A 20,985-nucleotide genomic window follows, 5' to 3' on the forward strand; every position below is an offset into this window, starting at 1 on the left:
CTGTAGCTCAGGGCCAGGTCACATTGGTTGCTGGCAGCCTGGCATTTTCTAAGAGTCAACTTAGTACCTTAGCACCTGGATTTGAATATGAAGATTAGTGAAGCCCTGAAATTGCGGACACAATTAAGCATCCCAAACACTAGTAGGAGGAATGAAGGAGTTGTATTTTTATGGCTATAATTTATCTTGAAATGGCCTTTAAATCCTTTATTTTGCATGGATATTTTCAGAATCTTGAGCCTAACAGCTGCATTTTATTTGGCACTTATTACGGGCCACACATTGTAAATAGGTATTTTACCTATTATATCCACAATCCTTACATCTTGCCTCCATAATTACACAGCTGTTAAGTGGCAAAACTGGGTTTAGCACAGTTTTTTCTGTTACTTTAATGCTTGGAGGCTTTCCTTTTACTGTTACCAAAACCTAGATCACAAAGAGGGAGCCTAAGGAGAATATAGCTAGGCTGCTTGCCTTTTTCCTCAACCAGGCTTACACTCTCTCTGCCAATTTAGAAAGGACAAATAAAATGTACATTCTTTAAATGCCCTGCTCTTACTGCTTCTCATATGATACTGCAGTTAAGTTTTTGCTTTCCGCATTTGCCCCCGGACCCCCAACTTTTAGAGAGCACGGGAACTTTGTTTTATTCATCTTTATATTCTCAATGCCTAACACATAGGCACTCTGTAAATGTTGTTGAACTGAATTATTAATGGGCCAAAGGGAAAAATGGTTATAGTAATGGAAAACAAAACATTTTCCTATGCTTTTTCTATGTACTAAATGCCCTTTCTTCACAAAAGCAGTTTTATGATATGCTCAACCCAGTTCTCACTGTTTTGGCCTGTGTTTAGTTGAGTCAATAAAGTAATCAGAAATCTGAGTCTGGGAGAGGTTTCATTTAGGTGCCTATAGTTTAATCAGAGATTTAGGTAACCAAAATTTAGTAGCATTTTCATATTATTAAGTCTTAACATTTTACCTATTTTTACCTGTCATAATAGCAGAAGAAAAAATTTTCATTGAAAGTTGAAAGCATTATTATGTTTGGGAGAAAAGATTATTTTAAGATGTTTCAGTTTTTCTTGTGAAAGCTACTATGGGAATACCCCCAATCTGAAGATCCTTCTCTGATACTCTTTGTATCATCTCCTTTCTCACAGTTTAGAGCTTAAAGTGAGATTTTTTTTTAAGTGTGTTTTCCTGGCATCTCATGTTTAACAGTGTCAGGGGTTTGTGTCCCTGGAACGAAAACTGTTTCTCCAGACCCTTTTTTCTCTCAGCTTCCAGTGAAAAGAGGGGCGAGGCGAGCCAGTCGCTTACCACAAAGCAGTGCCACCACAAAGGAAAGATTAAGGGTTTAGAGAGAGGTCAATGTGGGTTTTTCTCTAACTAAACACTTTCCTAAAGTTTCCTTGTGGAAAAATAATGAAGTCATCTCAGAGTTTTTAAAGAATTTTTATTTCTTTTTCACCGTCTGCATTCGCTTGTCTTCTCAGCATGGATGTTTAATCTTCCTAGGCTTTGTGAATTGGTCCAAATGAATAAGTGGTGAGCTGTCTCTCTAGGAGCTAGAGGCTTATTCTAAGGGCCTAATCACTGAGTAAACACATCTTTGCCCTCCCTCTCACAACTGCGATATAATAGTCGAGATTCTAGCACAGTAACCTGGATATTGCAGGGACCAATGCTTTGAAATGCAGAATGGTTGATCCTCCAAAACAGACAGTGCCTGATCTTCGCCTGCCTCTTTCTTCTTCTTTTAAATTAAATATTGCCAAAGAGATGCTTTTTATTGCTTGATATTGTGCATTAGTGCCCTGGATTTCCAAGTTTAGTTTCAGTCAACACTGTCGGCTGCACTTATAGGGAACTCTGCATGTTGGGTTTCTTAGTAGCCTCTTCAGTATGTGTGTGTTTGTTTTGGAAGAGCATTCAAATTAAATCAGTGATATAGTAATGTAAATTGCTAATCTCTTTCCCAAAGTCTAAATGTTCCATTGCAGTGTTCTTGAGAGAAATAAGCATTTTAAAGATTTAGCCATTGCTATTGTTTGGTTAAAAATATGCTGATTCAAAAATGGATGGCTCTCTTGTTCCCGGTGTCTCTTTAAATGTAGTTGCTGAGATACAGTCAAGCAGAATTAGAGGTTGACATCTCTCTGTCTGTTGGGCTAGAGAGCTTCTAAGGAGAAGACTTGTTAGGGCTGAACTTGTTAGTGCTGCCAGGTTCATATTCCCACCCCTAAAGCAGTAGATTTCTAGATTAGTTTACTACGAGTGATTTGGCTACCATTTGGTGTCTTTTTTGCCAGAGGGCTACCGTTGATACAAACCAGCATTCCTGTTTCTTTCCTCAAATATGCTGAGACCTGTGCTAACTTAGGGACGCAAAGAAGACCAAAAGAGATCCTGCCCTTACCCTTGAGAGACTTTGTTTAGAGGGGAAACTGGTTAACAATTATAATATAACAGAAGAGATAGAGGCCCAAAAAGGAAGCGCTCCACTGCCTTGGAGAATCAGGGAAGGTTTCATAGAGGCATTTACTTTGAGCCTTAAAGATTGAGTAGGAATCTTCCAGATAAATATCTCTCCCACAATGTATCTGATTACAGACTTCCTAGATACCAGCTACTATTATCTGCAGGTGTCAACATAGATGAAAAAACCCTAAACCTTTCTTGTTCGATGTTTCATCACTACTGCTTCCTGCTGAGCCTGAGACAAAGAATATTTTAACAAATACTTGTTGAATGAATAAATTGACACCTGGAAGCAGCTACTGTTGGAGCTACTTACACTCAGGAGTTCTGCCCTTATTCACATTACATGCTGTCTCTGAGGCCCCAGAAGTACTGATGTGTGAGCATCTGGTGCCTTAATACTCTACAAGCTCTCTAAGCCTGGAGTGTAGTGTAGTTGGGTTCTTTGCTACTTCTATAGTATCAAAGAAAGAACACTAGGCTTGGAGTCAGTCAATCTGGATTCCAATCCCAGATAAACTACTTACTTATTAGTTGTGAAATTCAGGATAAGTCAGGTTTCTAAAGCTCAGTTTCCTCATAGGTTAATAAAGTTAAGAATACCATTTTACAGGTTTATTCTAGAGATTAAAGTAGATAATGGGTATGTAACTAACACACTCATTTTGGAAGCATCTTCTTCTGGCTACCCTCATCTAGTACAAAATTTTCCTTTGAAGAAAATAATGATTATTATTATTATTAGGATTGTTTATCAACATAATTCCAAGCATCAGATGTTCATCAACATGAACCCTTCTTCTGTGAATGGGTTAAATAAATAAAAACCCTGGGTTATAATAAAATCCCATCTTTTGTTCATCTTACTACACAGCAGTTTTTTTCATCATCACATTCTTTTTCAATATGAGGGGAAGGATTCTAAGCTTCCTTGAAATTGTCCTTCACCAGAATTTCACAGATTAGTTTGTGTATTTATCATAATATTTTACCTTTCCATTTCCTGGTAACTGGCTGTTCTTAAACTCAGCTCTTCTATAGTGTAGCACCAGAAAATTAGTTAAGGACAATTTAGGTTCTTTAACCACCATTGTTGTGGTTAAAGCTGACATTTGCAAATTATATTGCTCATATCAGCTTTTAGTTTCAGTTATTTTATTATCTAGCTATGACAGAGGGTACATTTAAAAGAGCAAATGTCATTTCTTGAAAGCAAGTTTTATCAGGCAAAAAGGAAAGAATAATTTTCTATATGAGAAACTACATTGGATATTTTCTGAAATATAAACTAGAAAGAACTCATGTGAAGTAAACATTTTTCTAGCATCCTTTCAAATGGCAAGTAGATATCAATCACATGTTCTGAAGTAAGGACTTAGACATGGGAAAACATTAATGACTTTGAAATTACCTGTGGAACTAAAACAAAAGTTATTTCAGACTTTTTTCTTTCAAGTAGAAGAGACTCTTCAGTGTTCAGGTTGAAAACATAAAAAATATGTAAGAGGAGATTTTGGCATTCAATCTTAATCGGTATTTTTTTCTCTGTATTGTTGAATAGCTCAGAATTAATTTTCCCTTTACTTATAAAGTATGTACTAAATATGAAGAATTGTAATTACATTTCCTTTAAAGAAAACGCAATCCTATTTTGATTCATGCTTGAGATAGGCTTGCACATGTTAACAGGAATCTGTGACAGCAGTCTGTAAGACAGAGTATAATCATCCGAAGCAAAATGTATTCAAATTAGTAGATGCTTTAGGAGCTCCAGGTGTCAGATACTCTTAGGGAATAACATTTAATTTTTATCTTTGTTGTTTGTATTGACTGATTGTGCCTTTCAAAATTCAAGAAAGGTTACCTCAGTGGATATTTTAATTCATCAATCTTTTCTCCTCTTTTCAGAGAAAGCTTCTTGCTATCTACCTCCACCATGATGAAAGTGTATTAACCAACGTGTTCTGCTCACAAATGCTTTGTGCTGAATCTATTGTCTCTTATCTGAGTCAAAATTTTATAACCTGGGCTTGGGATCTGACAAAGGATGCCAACAGAGCAAGGTAATACTGTTGTTCATAAGTTATAAGTTGGGCTTTTATTTTTTTTAAGTCATCATTGTATTTGATTTATCATCATAAACATTTTCATCCTCAGCTTTTCTATTATTACATTTAATTAGATAAAAACTGTTTGTTGTAGTTAATATATGCAGTTATTTACAATTGTGAAAGAATACTTTAATAAAAGATTTCTTAAATTCAGGAATAACCCCAAAACCAAAATACATTGTTCTTATCCTTTTGCAATAATAAAATACATTTCTTTGTACTGTATATTCTAATGTTCTAATATGTTGTTGAACATTAAAATCTGTTTCTAATAATATTCAGGAAAGACAAGGAAAATATAATATATAATCCTACTAGTAAGTTTGCTTTCTTAATAATTCCAGTGATGAAGGCAAGACATTCTGGACTAGTCCAGTGGAGTTGGTAATAGCTTAACTCTAGCATATGCTAATTGATGTAATCGCTTTATTGCACACATTCTTTTGCACACAGCTAGCAATACATCCATATTCTCAGTAGAAAAAAAAAAATTCCCTTTCCTAGCTGTCAGGATAAATTTACTTTGTTTGTTAATCATAATATCTGTAAGTAATGAATAATTCTTCATATTTTGCCTGTTTGAGTTTACCATCTGAAATATATTTCATCGTGTTTAATTACACTTATGGCCATAACATCCTGTGATGCAACTTTGGGTGGTGTTAACACAATCATAATCACAGCCTGCTGGTTTATGAACAGGGAAATTAAATTAATTCATTTCAGGCAATCCTATTGTAGTTACATGATTTAAATGACTGTAGAACAATTGAAAATCATCTGATTTGTCTTTTTATTATTTTATGGCTCACTGAATTTTTGTTCATCATTCAAACTTTGTTTTATGTAATATGAATATGGAAAGAAAGATGATTCTTCCCTTAAAAGTGAAGCGAAAGAATGTTGAAGCAGTTTCTTCATCTAATATTTCGTTTCTTTAAGTAAATGGTTAGGAATTTTCATAGGATAACTTCATTCTGCCTTGGAAATATTCCCTGTTATACATAAATAAAGAACCTTTAGCACCTGTATTTGTTTAAATTAAATCAGGTTATTATTCACACTCAGTTAAAGGTGATGAAAAGCAGTGCCAAAAACAGATAAAAATGCAGCATCGAAGGTCTTTCATGAGGCAAAATACATAGACTGGAGACTTGGCTAAATCTTTTGCCATTCACTGGCAGTAAGGAATCTCCTCCTTTCCTTTTATCCACAACTCGATGGAGAAGGAAACACTATTTCTAAACCATCTGTAGTGGCTAAGTTCAGCAGGCTACCTGCTGTTATTTTGTTCTATCCTCCATTTAATTCCTTAGTTCCTTTTATTTTACAATGACAAAAAATTGCAGTGTAGTTTCTTTTGAAAAGCAGTGTTTGAGGGTTTTTTTTATGACTGGCAATCAACAGCCATGTAATTGCTTTGTTATGTTTTACTAAAGAAGTCTGTTAAGTAGCACAACTTTGATACACTAGTAATAAGAGTTTGCAGGTTACAGAGACACCTGTGGTGACCAAAGCGACAGAAGCTGCTTATTAGAAAGAGCCAGTACAGCTGTGTCCTATTAACTCCTTATGACACTTTTTTGAAACACAAAATAAAAGCCTTGTTTAAGGCTTTAGAGCTCTTTCTCAAGGAGTTGCAAGACCAACTATGAGGTATGATAGGATATTTCAATCTACATTTATGTGGCATCTCATTATTAAGTTACTGTTATGAAAACAAAAAGAAATTATATTAAAGACTAAATAGAAACATCTAGGAATTTAATAAACATTTATAGGAACAAGAAACAAGGCAATGGGGAGAAAACATAATTTCTGGGATTTAAAATATTTGGCATCCTTACTCAAAGTCAAATTCTATCCATATTACAAATTAAATACTATTTTAAGGTATTACATTTATCTCTATAAAGTAATAAGTAAAATTATATTGCTACTGTTTGTGTACAGCTGCTCATTTTTACAGTTAAGGCCTATGGTAAAATTCACATTCTACAAACACAAGATGACAATTTGTTAGAATGGAATGTTCTTCCATTCCACACTTCCATACTTTTATTCCAAAAGAGTAAAAGTAGATTTCCTTTTGATATACAAAATTATAAGAGAATTACTTAGGCTGATATATTGCCCCCCAAAAGAGTTTGGCTTTAGCCACAATTTTCTTACCATCTACCATAGATTCATCTAAATAAAATTATCTAATTGAGTTTCCATCTCTGTAGTGTCTATAAGCTGTTTAGTCTGGATGCTTCCTTAGTGGTTTTATGAGACTGTCCTCTGATATGATAGCTGGGGACATTGATGCCCAAGATAGGAAAAGACTTGCCAAACTATTTTATTTTTGCTTAAGAAATACTTGGATTGAACCTACAGAAACATTAGTCCTCCATAATTTACTGTGAATCTCTTCTGTTTTAAGTGAAGGATAGTGAACTAAGTGAATGCTTTAGTTAAGTTACAAGAATATGAATGTGAATTGATATTGTAAGTTAGATATCCTAGTTTTGCTAACAATCCAGAATGCCTGATTTTGTTAAACTAGAATAAATAAGAAACAGATTTCTATAGAATGTTACAGGTATACACCCTGAAGATATAGATGGTTTGGATTTCCCCCTTCCAAAATGATTCTAGTAACTTTCTAAGCTGAATATTTAAGTTAACCAGTCTATATCTGTATAATGGATTAGAATAACTTCTAGATTGATTGTGGATCAGTCCAAATATTAACTAAAACATCAGACTTTAACAGTAGTGATTACTTGCCTGTTTTCTCCCTCACTAAATCATGATCTTCTGGAAGGACTTATTTTATTTGTCTCATTAAACAAAGCACTTTACGAAATTCTGGGGAAGAAACTCAGTAAGAATTTGACAAATGAATGTATTCATTTAATTCCACTTAAGAATGTTGCTTATAATTTCAGTATTGTATATCTAAATGGAAGTTTCTTTCTTAGAAAATTCTGTATAGTCTTACTGGCTGCCAGGTATAGTTGCATTTCAGAGCCATTTTTTCTTAAAGCAGTAGGCAGAAAGCCCTTTTTAGTCTTGAAAGGTGCTAGAAGATATAATTTCCCAAATATCCAATAAAACAATGATCCTGATAAAAACAGGATGTAACTGTAAAGAAGAAGCTAAAACCAAATAGATAATAGTAAACAAAGAGATCTTGTAATTCAATGGAAGTGGCTAAAATATCTTAAGAAAGGTATATATTGCTCCATGTTTATTCATTTATTAAACATTTATTGCTTCCCTGGTGGCTCAGATGTTTTAAAGGATCTGCCAGCAGTGCAGGAGACCCAGGTTCAATCCTAAGTCAGAAAGATTCCCTGGAGAAGGAAATGGCTATACGCTACAGTCCAGGGGGTCACAAAGAGTCTAACACGACTGAAGGATTAACACTTTCACTTTTCAAACATTTACTGAATGTCTAATATGAACCAGGATCAGTGCTATGCACTGAGGATGAAAAGTTGGAAAAGATACAGTGCTAATGCTTAAAACACTCATAGTCTAGTAGGTACGACTGACATAAGAGCTAATATGTAATATGAAATATATACAGGGTACCTTGGGAGTATAGATGAAATTCATACTGAGTCATTCTACCTGAGTGAGCCAGGGAAGGACTTGAAAGAGATGGCACACAGAAGGTGATAATAGATTTTCACTCTTTCTCTTCAGAGATTTTTTAATGTTAGCAGCATTCTTACTTTATTGAGTTGCTATTCTTACAAAAGGATATTGGTACTTTAAATTTCATAATTAGCTATCTGAATTGTGGAGGAGAGAAAAAATAGGAGTTGGCGAGCTAATGTAATCCTGTGTGGTCTGAACCAAACTGAACATTAAGGCCAACCAATCAGGATAGACAGATCTCAAGAAGTTGTTTTGTCAGTAATTCATGCTGGTATTGGCAAATGCTCTTAGGCAGACAGTGGAGCAGAGATCAGGAACCCTTTGGACTTGTAACATGTATAAAACCATGGTGGATTTAACTAATAAACAACAAAAATATTTTTAGCATAATATAGCAAGTGGATCATCTGTGAGAGAATAATTTCTTGAAATTCAGAACACATATCACTTCAAGGAAGCCTTGCATCTACTCCCATTCTTCCCTTGCCTCAGTCTGGGTAAAAATGCACATTCTGTATACTGCCATAGTATCGCTGTACTAACTTGTGTTGATGGCATTCATTACATGGAATGTTTATTGTCTATCTCCCTGTTAGGTTGTCAGCTTCCCAAGGGAGCTATGTCTGTAATGTCAATGCATTAAAGTACCTTTTAAAATATAAGTGTTATATTGATAGATTAAACCAATAATCTCTAATAGGATTTTTGAAACATAATGAATAAGAGAGATGAGCTTGGATAGTGGAAATATCATTGGAGATGCTACCATATCCCTCTAATTGTATGATTTTCCCCAACAGCCGTTAATAGGAATAATAAAGCAAAAGCCTTCAAAAGTCTTCTTAGAGAATGAACTAAAAATAACTAGAAGGGGTACCTCATCTTCTGCTAACATTAGTACCCCAGGCTGTTGTGGCTTCAGCTCGTGTACCCCCGGCACCCGCTGGCCATCTGGAAAGAGGATTGAATTCTAACCAAGACAAGTTTATCCATTGGTTCCAAAGTTTCTCCCCCAGACTCACCAAGTCTCTGTGATACCTCTAAAGCAATTGGTCTTTCACATTGGGCCATTTGGGATGGTACTCTGAACCTTCTGCTTTGGTGGTGGCTTTGATTAAAATAAATATGCCCATTGGATATATAAGAATGGTGGACTTGCTTCATTTTGCAGTATGTCAAGAAGCTAGGCAAAGGTCCATCTGGGCACCATCATAATTAAATATACGTAGAACTATATAAAAAACTCTATTAGAGCTATTTGGGACTGGGTAGTGGGAATATTGACACATGAGTGCCCTTGATGTTGAACTACAGGTTCTTGACTGAAGTTGTTTCATCAGGGAAAGCCATGTAATACGTGTGGCACAATAAACCACCTGTATTAACCAGTAATGAGTAGGTTAATGGGTATCACTTGTTCTGAATAGGCCCATGTGGCTAATGTCTTAGTACATCCAGTATAGATATTGCTTTAGATTATCTCATTCTAGAAAATTTAAGCATTGAATTTGACTAGGATAGTGCAAACTGGGTAATCAGCAATGTATGAGTGCTGAAGAATGAGCTGCTTATATGTAAGTTCCTGAGATGAAAATGTTTGGCACATCAGTGGACATGCCACAGAGTGTTAAATAAGGCATTGCACACTATTTCTAAGTGGTGTTCAGAGTAACTGCAGATAGAACCCTAGGAATTACTGACAGAGCCTGGGTTACACAGGTTACGTGTAACACATGTAGCATTACACAGTTAGTACCAGTGTTCACAGACAATTCTATTGCCTATCAGTGTTAGCTTTTGAACTTAATGCCCTTGGGTGCAGTATAATAGGTCACTGTAGACTTATGCTGCTGTGCTGACAGGTACTTGTTAGCCCTGATATTCAAGTAATAGTTTTCCACATTACTTAATCTTTGGCAAGAGTTAATTGGCTTAAATCTCTTATTATCAGTAGGTTGTCTGCCTGCTCGTTCCATCTCAGTAATTAGCCATATCACAGTGGCTTACCCTTAATTTCAAACTACTTGCTGGTTCATGCCTGGCTGAAGCTAGCTGACCATGTTACTCTAACCCTATGCTTCCATTTAATCCAGCAAATATAGCCCAGGTGTGGTGTCTCCTTGGGAGACACAAGAAGTGTTAATTTCCAGCTGCTTCCCTACAAGCAGATATGGATTCTGCAAAGTAGCTGATAAAAACAGATGGACATGTTATGGTCAGAGTATTAAGACTTCCAGGGTGCCTTCATGCCAGATTTCCATATAATTTTCCCCAAACTCCTTTATTTCCTTTATGACACATTTTCCTTCCAAATCCTTATAAAGGAAATGTATTGCCATCCTAAACATCCCAGGTCAAGGCTTAATTAATGCTTTAAAATAAAGGTTCCAAAACACCAGGAGAGTTTGTCATTTTCTCCCTGGTTTGTTTTGTGAAGAGGGAGGAGAGAAGGTGAGGAGGAACCCCTCCTGTTCCATGATTACATCCTACCCACTCATTTTCTCCTTTTCTCCTCTGCTTTTGATTTTTAGTGGCGGTCTTAACAGAATGTCAAGATCAATTTGCAGCATGGTTTAACTCAAGGTTTGCATTCTGCCAGCAGCAATTGTCCCTGCAAACAATGCTGTGTGTTCTTGTAACTTCAGAAGCTTTTACAAGGATCATGGCAAGGGCAGCATCTAATGACTTTATTAGTGTAAGGTTTCAAAATGGGCTCAGTAATTGTTCATATCTCTTCGTCAGCAAGTCATAATTACTGCTCAGCGTTGTCCAAGAGTGCACTTGTAAATAGTTTCCTAATAGTACTGAAAGGAAGGAAAAGAGGGAGAGGATAAAAGGTGATGGCCTCTTACAATTGAAAAGAAGCCAGTCTGTATATAGATGATGGCTAAACTGTTTACAATATATTTTTTACTCTTTCTAAAATAGACAATTAAAAAATAAAATAAAATAGACAATTATCCTTTTAAAAGCGTTCTTTGATATAACTTTAAATTACCACTTTATAAGCTTTTTTAACTCTGATTTGGATACTTCCCACACTACTACCTAGTACTACAGTCATAACTGTCTGGTGGTGCATGCATTGTATCTGAATCAAGCATTTGTGTAAAAACAATTTTACTTCCTTGACATTCATCTGTTAACAATTAATACTATTCATGAAATATGTGTTTAACTCAGATACAGTTGTCTGTTTTCACAGTCTACATGAAGACTGTTACAAAAGAACAATGCAGGGTGATACTGTTGACATGGCAGTCCAAAAGCACATTCAAGTTTTTATCAGATCCCATTTTCCTCATGCACTAGACTTTTCTTATTACTCTGTTGGAGTTTTCCTTGGTCTTTCTCCTAAACTCTGTGCTTTGAGTATTCTAGGGATCTTGATTTTGAGAATCATAGAATTAAAAGAATTGTTGCATTCTCAAGACATATAAAGTTTGAGCTTCATACCAAGTCTTCACCCCTTTGTGCTGTATTGCCAAATCCATACCTCTTGTGTGACTCCCATGTATAATTTTGTGCAAATATTCACTTCTGATTGCTAGTTATCTTTGTATTTTAGTAAATACAGGTTCAAATAAATATGACTACCAGAGATACTCGATTCAATTTACGTATAGAGATTACTAAACATGAGTTATCTAATGGAACAAATTCAAAAATGATGACATTCCCCAAATAAAATATTTTTTAAAGTAATATACCCCCTCATATCATTTACTTTTCTTATTTCCTGAAATTGATAAGATCTCAAGAAATTTTTCTTAATTGCTTTGTAAGTATTGATAATTTCTATATTTATGGTTGTTTCTGAAGAATTTTTACTAATCATGTCGTCTGTGCCATTTAAATTGGTAGCATATTTCTCTCTTTCATAAATGCTGATAGTAAAATCCTGAGAGAAACTATAAAAGAAACATATTAGGTCAGTCATGTAAAACCACCTATGGAAACTGATTCCTTTGATACTTTTCCAATATTTGCCTTTCAGTCTACATAGATGCTCAAAAGAGGTTTTAGTGCCCAATAATCTTAGTAATTGAATCTGCCAAACATACCACCAAAAATTGAAAGAGGAAATAACTATTTGTCTGCAGTTGAGGGATCAGGTGAACTCCTATTTCGTAGATGTTTAGGTAGTTCAGCATACTTTTGTATCTTTGTACTTGGTTGGTTGCATTATCATAATAGAGAAAAGTATCAGTTTTATATATTTACAAATAAAGAGTTAACTATAGGGGTTTTTAAACAGCCATCTGTTAATTTGTCTGTTGTTGACTGATTCAGCCTGTAGCCACAACAATTATTAAAATCTTCCTAATAAGTTGTCACCTTTCATGTATCTTTCCTTTCCTCAGTATGTGATCAGCACCAAGAAAGTCCTCTTTAACATACTTCTCGACAGATCTCAACTAAGGAAAGAATGAGGCAAGTTTATATGAACAGTAAAGAGACTATGACTTTGATGTCTCAATCTGAGAGATTATGTTTCCCAGTCCCAGTATCAAATAAGGTATTGGAGGTTCTGAACTGTTCTCAGATAAGTTACTTAATTAACAACCACAGCAACAAAAATTTATTATTTGGATGTTATGAAAGCTATGTAACTCTTACTTATTAGTTCTTAAAGCAAAACCTATTCACATTTAAATATGTTAGCTGTTATTCTTAAAAGACTGATTTTCAATACAACTGTTTCCTCACTGTTTATGCAGACATTCATATGTAAATCATAAAATGTAGGTAAATTAAGAATATGACTCAGTCTGGGATTATGAAGAATAAGAGGTTATTAGTCAGGTGGTATAATATTTGTAGCTTTTTTTTTCTTCTGTGAAAATGTGGGGGACCTGACCCTATTTGAACTTTTTACCTCTAAAATTCTATGATCTTCTGATGATGTGAACACACAGTTTTCAATAGAAAAATGAGAGTTAAGCAAGATTTTATTTTAAAAATGAATGTTAATAAAGTTTGTAGGTAGATTGTAGCATACTGCCCTTACCAGCTTGTGATCCAGTCAGAGTGACCTTAGTGGGGTCTAGCCAGAGAAGGCAATGGCAACCCACTCCAGTATTCTTGCCTGGAGAATCCTGTGGACGGAGGAGCCTGGTAGGCTGCGGTCCATGGGGTCGCTAAGAGTCAGACATGACTGAGCAACTTCACTTTCACTGTTCACTTCATGCATTGGAGAAGGAAATGGCAACCCACTCCAGTATTCTTGCCTGGAGAATCCCAGGGACAGAGGAACCTGTTGGGCTGCCATCTGTGAGGTCGCACAGAGTCAGACATGACTGATGCGATTTAGCAGCAACAGCAGCAGCAGCTAAGGAAACCACAGCCATTTTCCACCTCTTTTACCAATAAAGGCATCTTCCTTATTCTTAGAACTGTCATTCAAATACTGACAGAGAGTCAGTAGCTAAGATCAAGATTATCAATACTTGTTTAAAACACATACACACACACAGACACACACACACAGCAATTGCAGTCATTAATTAAGCCTCAACTGTATGTCAGTTGCTCTGGTCATGTCTGACTGTTTGCAACCCCATGGACCATCTCCCGAAGCTTGCTCAAATTCATGTCCATCGAGTTGGTGAGGCCATCCAACCATCTTATCCTGTGTTGTCCCCTCCTCCTCCTGCCTTCAATCTTTCCCACCATCAGGGTCTTTTCTAATGAGTCAGCTCTTCGCATCAGGTGGCCAAAGGATTGGTGCTTGGGCTTCAGCATCAGTCCTTCCAATGAATATTTAAGATTGATTTTCTTTAGGATTGACTGGTTTGATCTCTTTTCAGTCCAAGCGACTCTCAAGAGTCTTCTCTAACACCACTATATATAAGCTCATTTAATCCTCACTCTATATATACATTTCCCCACTTAACCATAGTTCTGTAAGGGCAATGGTAAAGTCCAATTTCACACGTTAGGAAGCTATTTTGACTCAGATTCTGTAACTTAGTCAAGGTCACATAAATGGTTGTACCAGATATAAATCCTAGATCTACCTGCACTTTTCTACTACATACTTGGTGTCCCTTGACCTTGTCAGGCTGTATTATTACCACCAAATTGTACAAAAACTGTGCATAGACCTGTGGGAGGTATAAGAGAAGTATAAGACAGGGATCTTTTGCTTAGGGAACAAATAAACACCAAATTCACCAAATCTTAAAGAGTTGGGGGTTAGAAACATTCTTAGTTAACATCCAGTTTGCAACTGTGCAGGCATTTTCCCCTATGTTATGTCTAACTGATACTACTACAGTCTCTACATAAAGAATCTGCCTGCAATTTGGGAGACCCGAGTTTGATTCCTGGGTTGGGAGATTCTCTGGCGGAGGAAATGGCAGTATTCTTGCCTGGAGAATTCCATGGACAGAGGAGCCTAGTGGGCCCCAAGTAAGTTTGCGAAGAATCAGATGTGACTGAGTTACTAACATTTTCACTTTCACTTTGCTACATGAATCCTGCTAGGGACAGAGAGATGAAAGCTTCAAAAGATTTTGAGTGGCACTTTTTGCAATAGTACTTCTTCCCATAGAGAACTTCTGCAACTTCCTCCCTTTGGGTTCTAGTTTTGGCCTTGGAATTACCTGAAATAAGACTAGCTTCAGAGGGATGGTACGGGAAGGGAGGAGGGTGGGGGGTTCAGGATGGGGAACACGTGTATACCTGTGGCGGATTCATGTTGATGTATGGCAAAACCAATACAATATTGTAAAGTAATTAACCTCCAATTAAAATAAATAAATTTATGTTTCAAAAAACAAAAACGAAAAAAGAAAACAAAAGAGTGGCAATTAAAAAAAAAAGACTAGCTTCTTTTCTGCATTGTAGTCTTTTATTTGTTTAACCCTAACTGTCTTGTTTACCTTAATTTTCTTGCCTTTCCAACCAAGTATATTGATTCCTTCCATTGTTCCTCATATGATAGGGTATCTAGACCTAGCCCATTCTAAAGGGACCCAGAATCGAGCATAATACTTCAGTGGAAATTTGTCTGATGCTGTGCTCAGTTGTAGACTATAACTTTATTATTGGCTTTTATTGAACTGAGGAAGTCAACTAAAATCCCTTAGCAGTTTTTCAGTATGGGGTGGTCCAGAATGGACTGGGTCTGAGTTGTTATTGATATTAAACCAGATTTCTACCATTCTCTACTAATGCAATTGATTGGCAAGATCTTTTGAAGCTTGTGTTCTATTAACTCTCCCAAATTTTATCACTCGTAAACAATACCTGAACTTCTTATTGTCTCCATTCCTGTTATCATTCTTGATAATTCTCTCAGTTCCCAGACTTGTCCAACTAGAGAAAAATTTTTTTCTTCTCTTTGTTTACCATACTTAGATCTGGTCATCAATAGAAACTCTATCACCTTATGTATTTTTATTTCAAACATCTGGCTCTGACAAACACGTCCTATTTCACTTACCTCAAGTGTCACCAGTGCTAAATTTGTTTCGTTTTGTTTTTATCTCATCGTGCCCTTCAATCTGTTGACCCCCACCACCTGACCTCATCCACCCTTTCCTATGTCCAGTCTTCATTTCCTTCCTTGTCCTATTTAAATTTCAAGGTTCATCATTATCACTTCTTTGTAATACTTGAAACTCTTTCATCTCTGTCTTCCTCCATTGCACTCAATTTGTTGACCCAAACTATTCACCTTCTCTATGCCCATGCCTTGCAGTTGAACACTGCTGGAGACAATCACACTGATTTTTTAAAAAATAAGCACAAGCAAGGTTTTGTATATAAGCATTGAATTCAGTTCTGGCAGCTAAAGGAGAAAGAGGAAATGTGATAGGCATATCCTCACTCTTTAATCTATCCATCAAATGTATATTTATTTTATGTGCCAGGTACTATGCCTTAGAGTTTATGATTTACCATTTAAATTTTTCATTGTCTGATAAAAGGTAGCCTAATCGTTTGTGTCAAAATTTCCTGGCACTGAATTCAAAGAAGAATTTTGTTGCATGATTTTTAATTTGAGAAACATTAGGAAATATAATAATAAAATATAATAAACAATTATTTTCTACTATTGTAGAAAGATGACTCACTTTAAATAGATGTTTCTTATATCAATACCCGGTGAAAACAGAGGGCTTTGTATTAAATCTTTTTTCAGACATGGTAATTCTTTAGGTGAATACGGCCCTGAAATACTCCTTTTCTTGATCTAACTTATAACAGGCATAGAGCTTAGAAACAGCCTTGTAGTAAACCTGGCCCTTCAACTTTCTGTCAAACATCAGCTGTCTCAAATGAGCCTTTGTCAGGTGCTGCGTTGTAACCAGTTCTTGCTTGAAAGCTTTGATGAATGACGAAGTGCTAATACTCTGCGCTGTTGGTCATTTATCTTTTAAAACCTTTTTTCCTGTGCATAAGACTTCTCCTGATGCTCTCCTACATTTTTTAATCCGTTAGAATAATAGTTCTTTTCAAATACATAAGGAAATTGTATATAAATATTAAGGTCTCAAGAGAAGCCAACCAACTCTGAAAAATTTTTATATAATAATGCTGAGTGAATCTTACATAATAATAAAATCACAAAGTCTCCAAATTTTGCAGGGAAAAAAAAACATAGACTATAACATGGAAAAAAATATGTATATCTTTGTTTTCCACCTTAGAGTAGGGCATAATCTTACTTTATGATGATTCCATAGAAGTTACAGAGCACTGTAACTTTTAATACAGTGTTTGGCACTGTATTATACGTATGACTTCTTATTTAAGTGATATGAGTCTTAAGATTTGCTGTTATAACTTACGTTAGGAACCATTTTGCCATATCCTTAATTTTGGGGGAAGGGATGAGAAAGGAAAACCCCATTTTGACTCTAAAGCATATAATAGGGAGGAAAAAGAGGTAATATTGATTAATCCACAGACCAACTCCCAGAGTAGATATTATTGCCTTCACTTTATATGTAAGAAAACAAAGGCTCAGAGAGATTAGGGCTTCCCTGAAGCTCAGTTGGTAAAGAATCTGCCTGCAGTGCAGGAGACCCTGGTTCGATCCCTGGGTTGGGAAGATCCCTTGGAGAAGGGAAAGGCTACCCATTCCAGTATTCTGGACTAGAGAATTCTATGGACTGTATAGTCCATGGGGTCACAAAGAGTCAGACATAACTGAGTGGCTTTCACTCACTTACTCACTTCAGAAAAATTAAGATATCCAAAGAAACAATTAGTAAGCAACAAAATCCAGTTTATTTTACTCCAAAGTCTTTGTCTCACAATATTATGTTGATTACAATAATTCCTATTAATGCTTTCTCTAATATGATAAAATTTGGATACTTTATACCTCTTCTAAGTAACATTTTCAATTAGTAGATGGTGACAGGATGAAATGATGTAAAAACTACAGTATTCTAAAAATCAGGTGGGAAGCTTAGAGTCATGAACTTGTGGGTGAATACCTGCTATTTTGAGGGATCAAATGATCTATCAAGGTAGAAGCATACTGAAGGAGGTCTTGGAGACGATGGTAATTCATACCAACTGTCTTAATTAAACTGATTTCAGGGGACTTCCCTGGTAGTCCAGTGACTAGGACTCTGCCAGGGAGTCCAAGTTTGATCCCTGGTCAAGGAGCTAGATCCCACATGCTGCAACTAAGACCTGGCACAGCCAAATAAATAAATAAAAATAAACTGATTTCAACTAAAGTAGTTGGAAGAGAGAAAGAAAGATTGTATGATCATCAGTGCTACAGTGGAGATAAAAGTTATTGAAGCATGAACTAGCCCATTCTTGTAAAAAATACTGATATATACTGTTTGGCAGTAGGTGCTAGGAATACAGATATGATTAAAAGATGATTCTCCTATTAGCTGTCCAGGAGCACTATCTTGGAACAGAAAGTCCTCCATGATTTCTAAGCTCCCATTCCTTTCTCTGATTTTTTTCCAGCCCTTAATCTGAACCACTCTATCTAGCCCCCAGTTTTATATCAGATTATGCTTCCTATTTGGCAGTATTGATTTATCAAACCTGAAATATTCTTATTATCTTAAGGACACAGACCATGTCTTATCTTGCATATTTAGTAGACCCTCATAAATACTGATCAATTGGTAAAAGGCAGAACACAGAAAAAATATCTGCCATTTAACATAAATTTGCTCTCTTGTATAGCCCCTGGAAAATGAGTATTCTCTTTACATTGCTAGAGAAGAAATGTCTATGTTTGATAAGCGATTGGGTTAAATGTTCTCTATTCTCTCACCCAACTTAAAATGGGGTACTTAAATATTTTTGAGTAATAAATGTTTATATTCTTACCCAGTTATCTGATTATTGTCCCTCCAAAAAATTAGTATAAATTGGTCCCTGTATATTAGTTACAGCCCTGTCATTAAACTGTCAGTGTTTCAAAGCTTTTCCACTTGAATAATTTATGGATGACAGCAAGGAGATACTTGTGTGTTTTTTAAACTCTGACTACTAATCTATTGAGATGATTTAGCAGTTTACTATTACTGGTTAGTCTTAAATCAAAAACAAGTGAAAGAAGCTTTTCAGATTAAATTTTCACAAAGTTTCATCTTGTGGTTTCTTAAATTCACCTTTTAGTTTGGCTGTGTTCTTTAACATGCACGCATTCAGTATTTGCATTTGTGCAGAGAGACATTATACTATTCTTTTAGCAAACAATTTGACAGTATTTATCACCAGTCATTAAATGATTCTATACTTTTTTACCCTGTAATTCCACTTCACAGACTTTTCCCTTAAAAATACTTTAAGAATTTCTCCGGTATTATTTATACTGATTAAAAAAAAAACTAAAAAGAAAAATCTAGCTGTAGGTGAATAGTTATGAATATGGCAGTTACGTCTACTCAATGGAATGTTATTCAGCCATCTAACTTGCTGGTTCATTACTTTTGTATAGGTGGCAAAAGGACTGTATCCAACTAAACACTGATTACCACAAAAAGAAAAAGATGTACTTGTGCAAAAGACTGATAAGAAATAGACAAATGTGATTAACATTGTGGTAAATTTGGGGATTGTGTGCAATTTTTCCTTGTTTTTATAAGAGAGTTCCTGTCTTAGGTTCAAATTCTTTATTGACTGGGTAATACATTCATATTAATCAAAACTCAAAGTCATAGAAGGGTACATAATGAAAAGTCTCCTCCTTATCCTTGTTTCTAAGTTACCTTTTTCTTATTTATCCATCCAGAGATTATTTTATACATAAATAAGCTAATATATCATCATTTTCCCATTTTACATAAATGGTAAACAATATTTAACACCTTCTTTTTCTCACTAACATCATATCTTAAAAGATACTTCATATCAGTTCATAAACAATCCTTTTTATTTTATCACTACATAGTATTCCTTTGAATTCCATAATATACTATAATTTATTTAACCAGACCCTATTGGTTGTCATTTGGGTCATGTCCAATATTTTTCTACTACAAGCTTACAGTAAATAACTATGCACATATATTTCCATCTGGAAAATATATCTATAGAATAAATTCCCAATTTTAGGAGTACTGGGTTAAGAGTATATTTAATTTTAATAGACACTGGCAAATTTCCCACAAGAGAGTGGGTACCAATTTCACTCCTACTGACAGCAAGCAGTAGTGCCTGTTTCCCTATAATCTGACCAGTGCAAGGTATTACCAAATTTTATTTTGTCTTTACTAATCTGACAGATAAAAAAATGGTTTTAGTACAGTTTTAATTAGGAGCTAACTCATCATGGTATCCAGTCCCATCACTTCATGGCAAATAGATGGGGAAATAGTGGCTGACTTTATTTTGGGGGGCTCCAAAATCACTGCAGATGGTGATTGCAGCCGTGAAATTAAGACACTTACTCCTTGCAAGGAAAGTTATGAGCATGTTAAAAAGCAGAGACATTACTTTGTCAACAGAGGTCCGTCTAGTCAAGACTATGGTTTTTCCAGTAGTAATGTATGGATGTGAAAGTTGGACTATAAAGAAAGCTGAGCGCAGAAGAATTGATGCTTTTGAACTGTGGTGTTGGAGAAGACTCTTGAGAGTCCTTTGGACTGCAAGGAGTTCCAACCAGTCCATCCTAAAGGAAATCAGTCCTGGATGTTCATTGGAAGGACTGATGTTAAAGTTGAAACTCCAATATTTTGGCCACCTGATGCGAAGAGCTGACTCATTTGAAAAGACCCTGATGTTGGGAAAGATTGAAGGCAGGAAGAGAAGGGGACGACAGAGGATGAGATGGTTAGATGGCATCACTGACTTAATGGACATGAGTTTGGGTGGACTCTGGGAGTTGGTGATGGACAGGGAGGCCTGGCATGCTGCAGTTCTTGGGGTCACAAAGAGTTGGACACAACTGAGCGACTGCACTGAACTGAAATCATTAGGAATTATTTTTAGTATCTTTTCACATGTTTATGAGCCATTACTGTTTCTGTTTCTGGAAGCAGACAGATACTCTTTGTTGATCTTTTCCTGGTTATTAAGGGTTCTTTATACATTTAGGGAAGTTAGCCCTTTTTCTGTGGTTTCAAATTCAGAATTTTTTTCCAGTTCATAATTTATTTTTTGGCCTAGCTATGGTTTTCTTCCAACCATGTGAAAACTCAAAATTATCAGTTTTCTCTTCTATGCTTCACTCTGCTTCAGCTATACTCACCTTTCAAATATGCTAGATACTTTCCAACTTTAAGGTCTTTGTGTTTGC

At 35.7% G+C, this 20,985-nt stretch overlaps 1 protein-coding gene across 2 annotated transcripts in view; it reads left to right on the plus strand.

The window, feature by feature from the left end:
• FAF1 (Fas associated factor 1) overlaps nucleotides 1-20,985 on the plus strand; it is a 472,185-nt gene that overhangs the window by 337,190 nt on the left and 114,010 nt on the right. For both annotated transcript variants that reach the window (XM_040231204.1, XM_040231205.1), the window contains exon 13: nucleotides 4,399-4,553. In XM_040231204.1, coding sequence (XP_040087138.1) covers nucleotides 4,399-4,553 — 155 coding nt within the window. The remainder of the gene's footprint in view (nucleotides 1-4,398; nucleotides 4,554-20,985) is intronic.

This window comes from Oryx dammah, unplaced genomic scaffold (assembly GCF_014754425.2).
Source record: "Oryx dammah isolate SB20612 unplaced genomic scaffold, SCBI_Odam_1.1 HiC_scaffold_28, whole genome shotgun sequence".
In the NCBI taxonomy this organism is placed as follows: Eukaryota; Metazoa; Chordata; class Mammalia; order Artiodactyla; family Bovidae; genus Oryx; species Oryx dammah.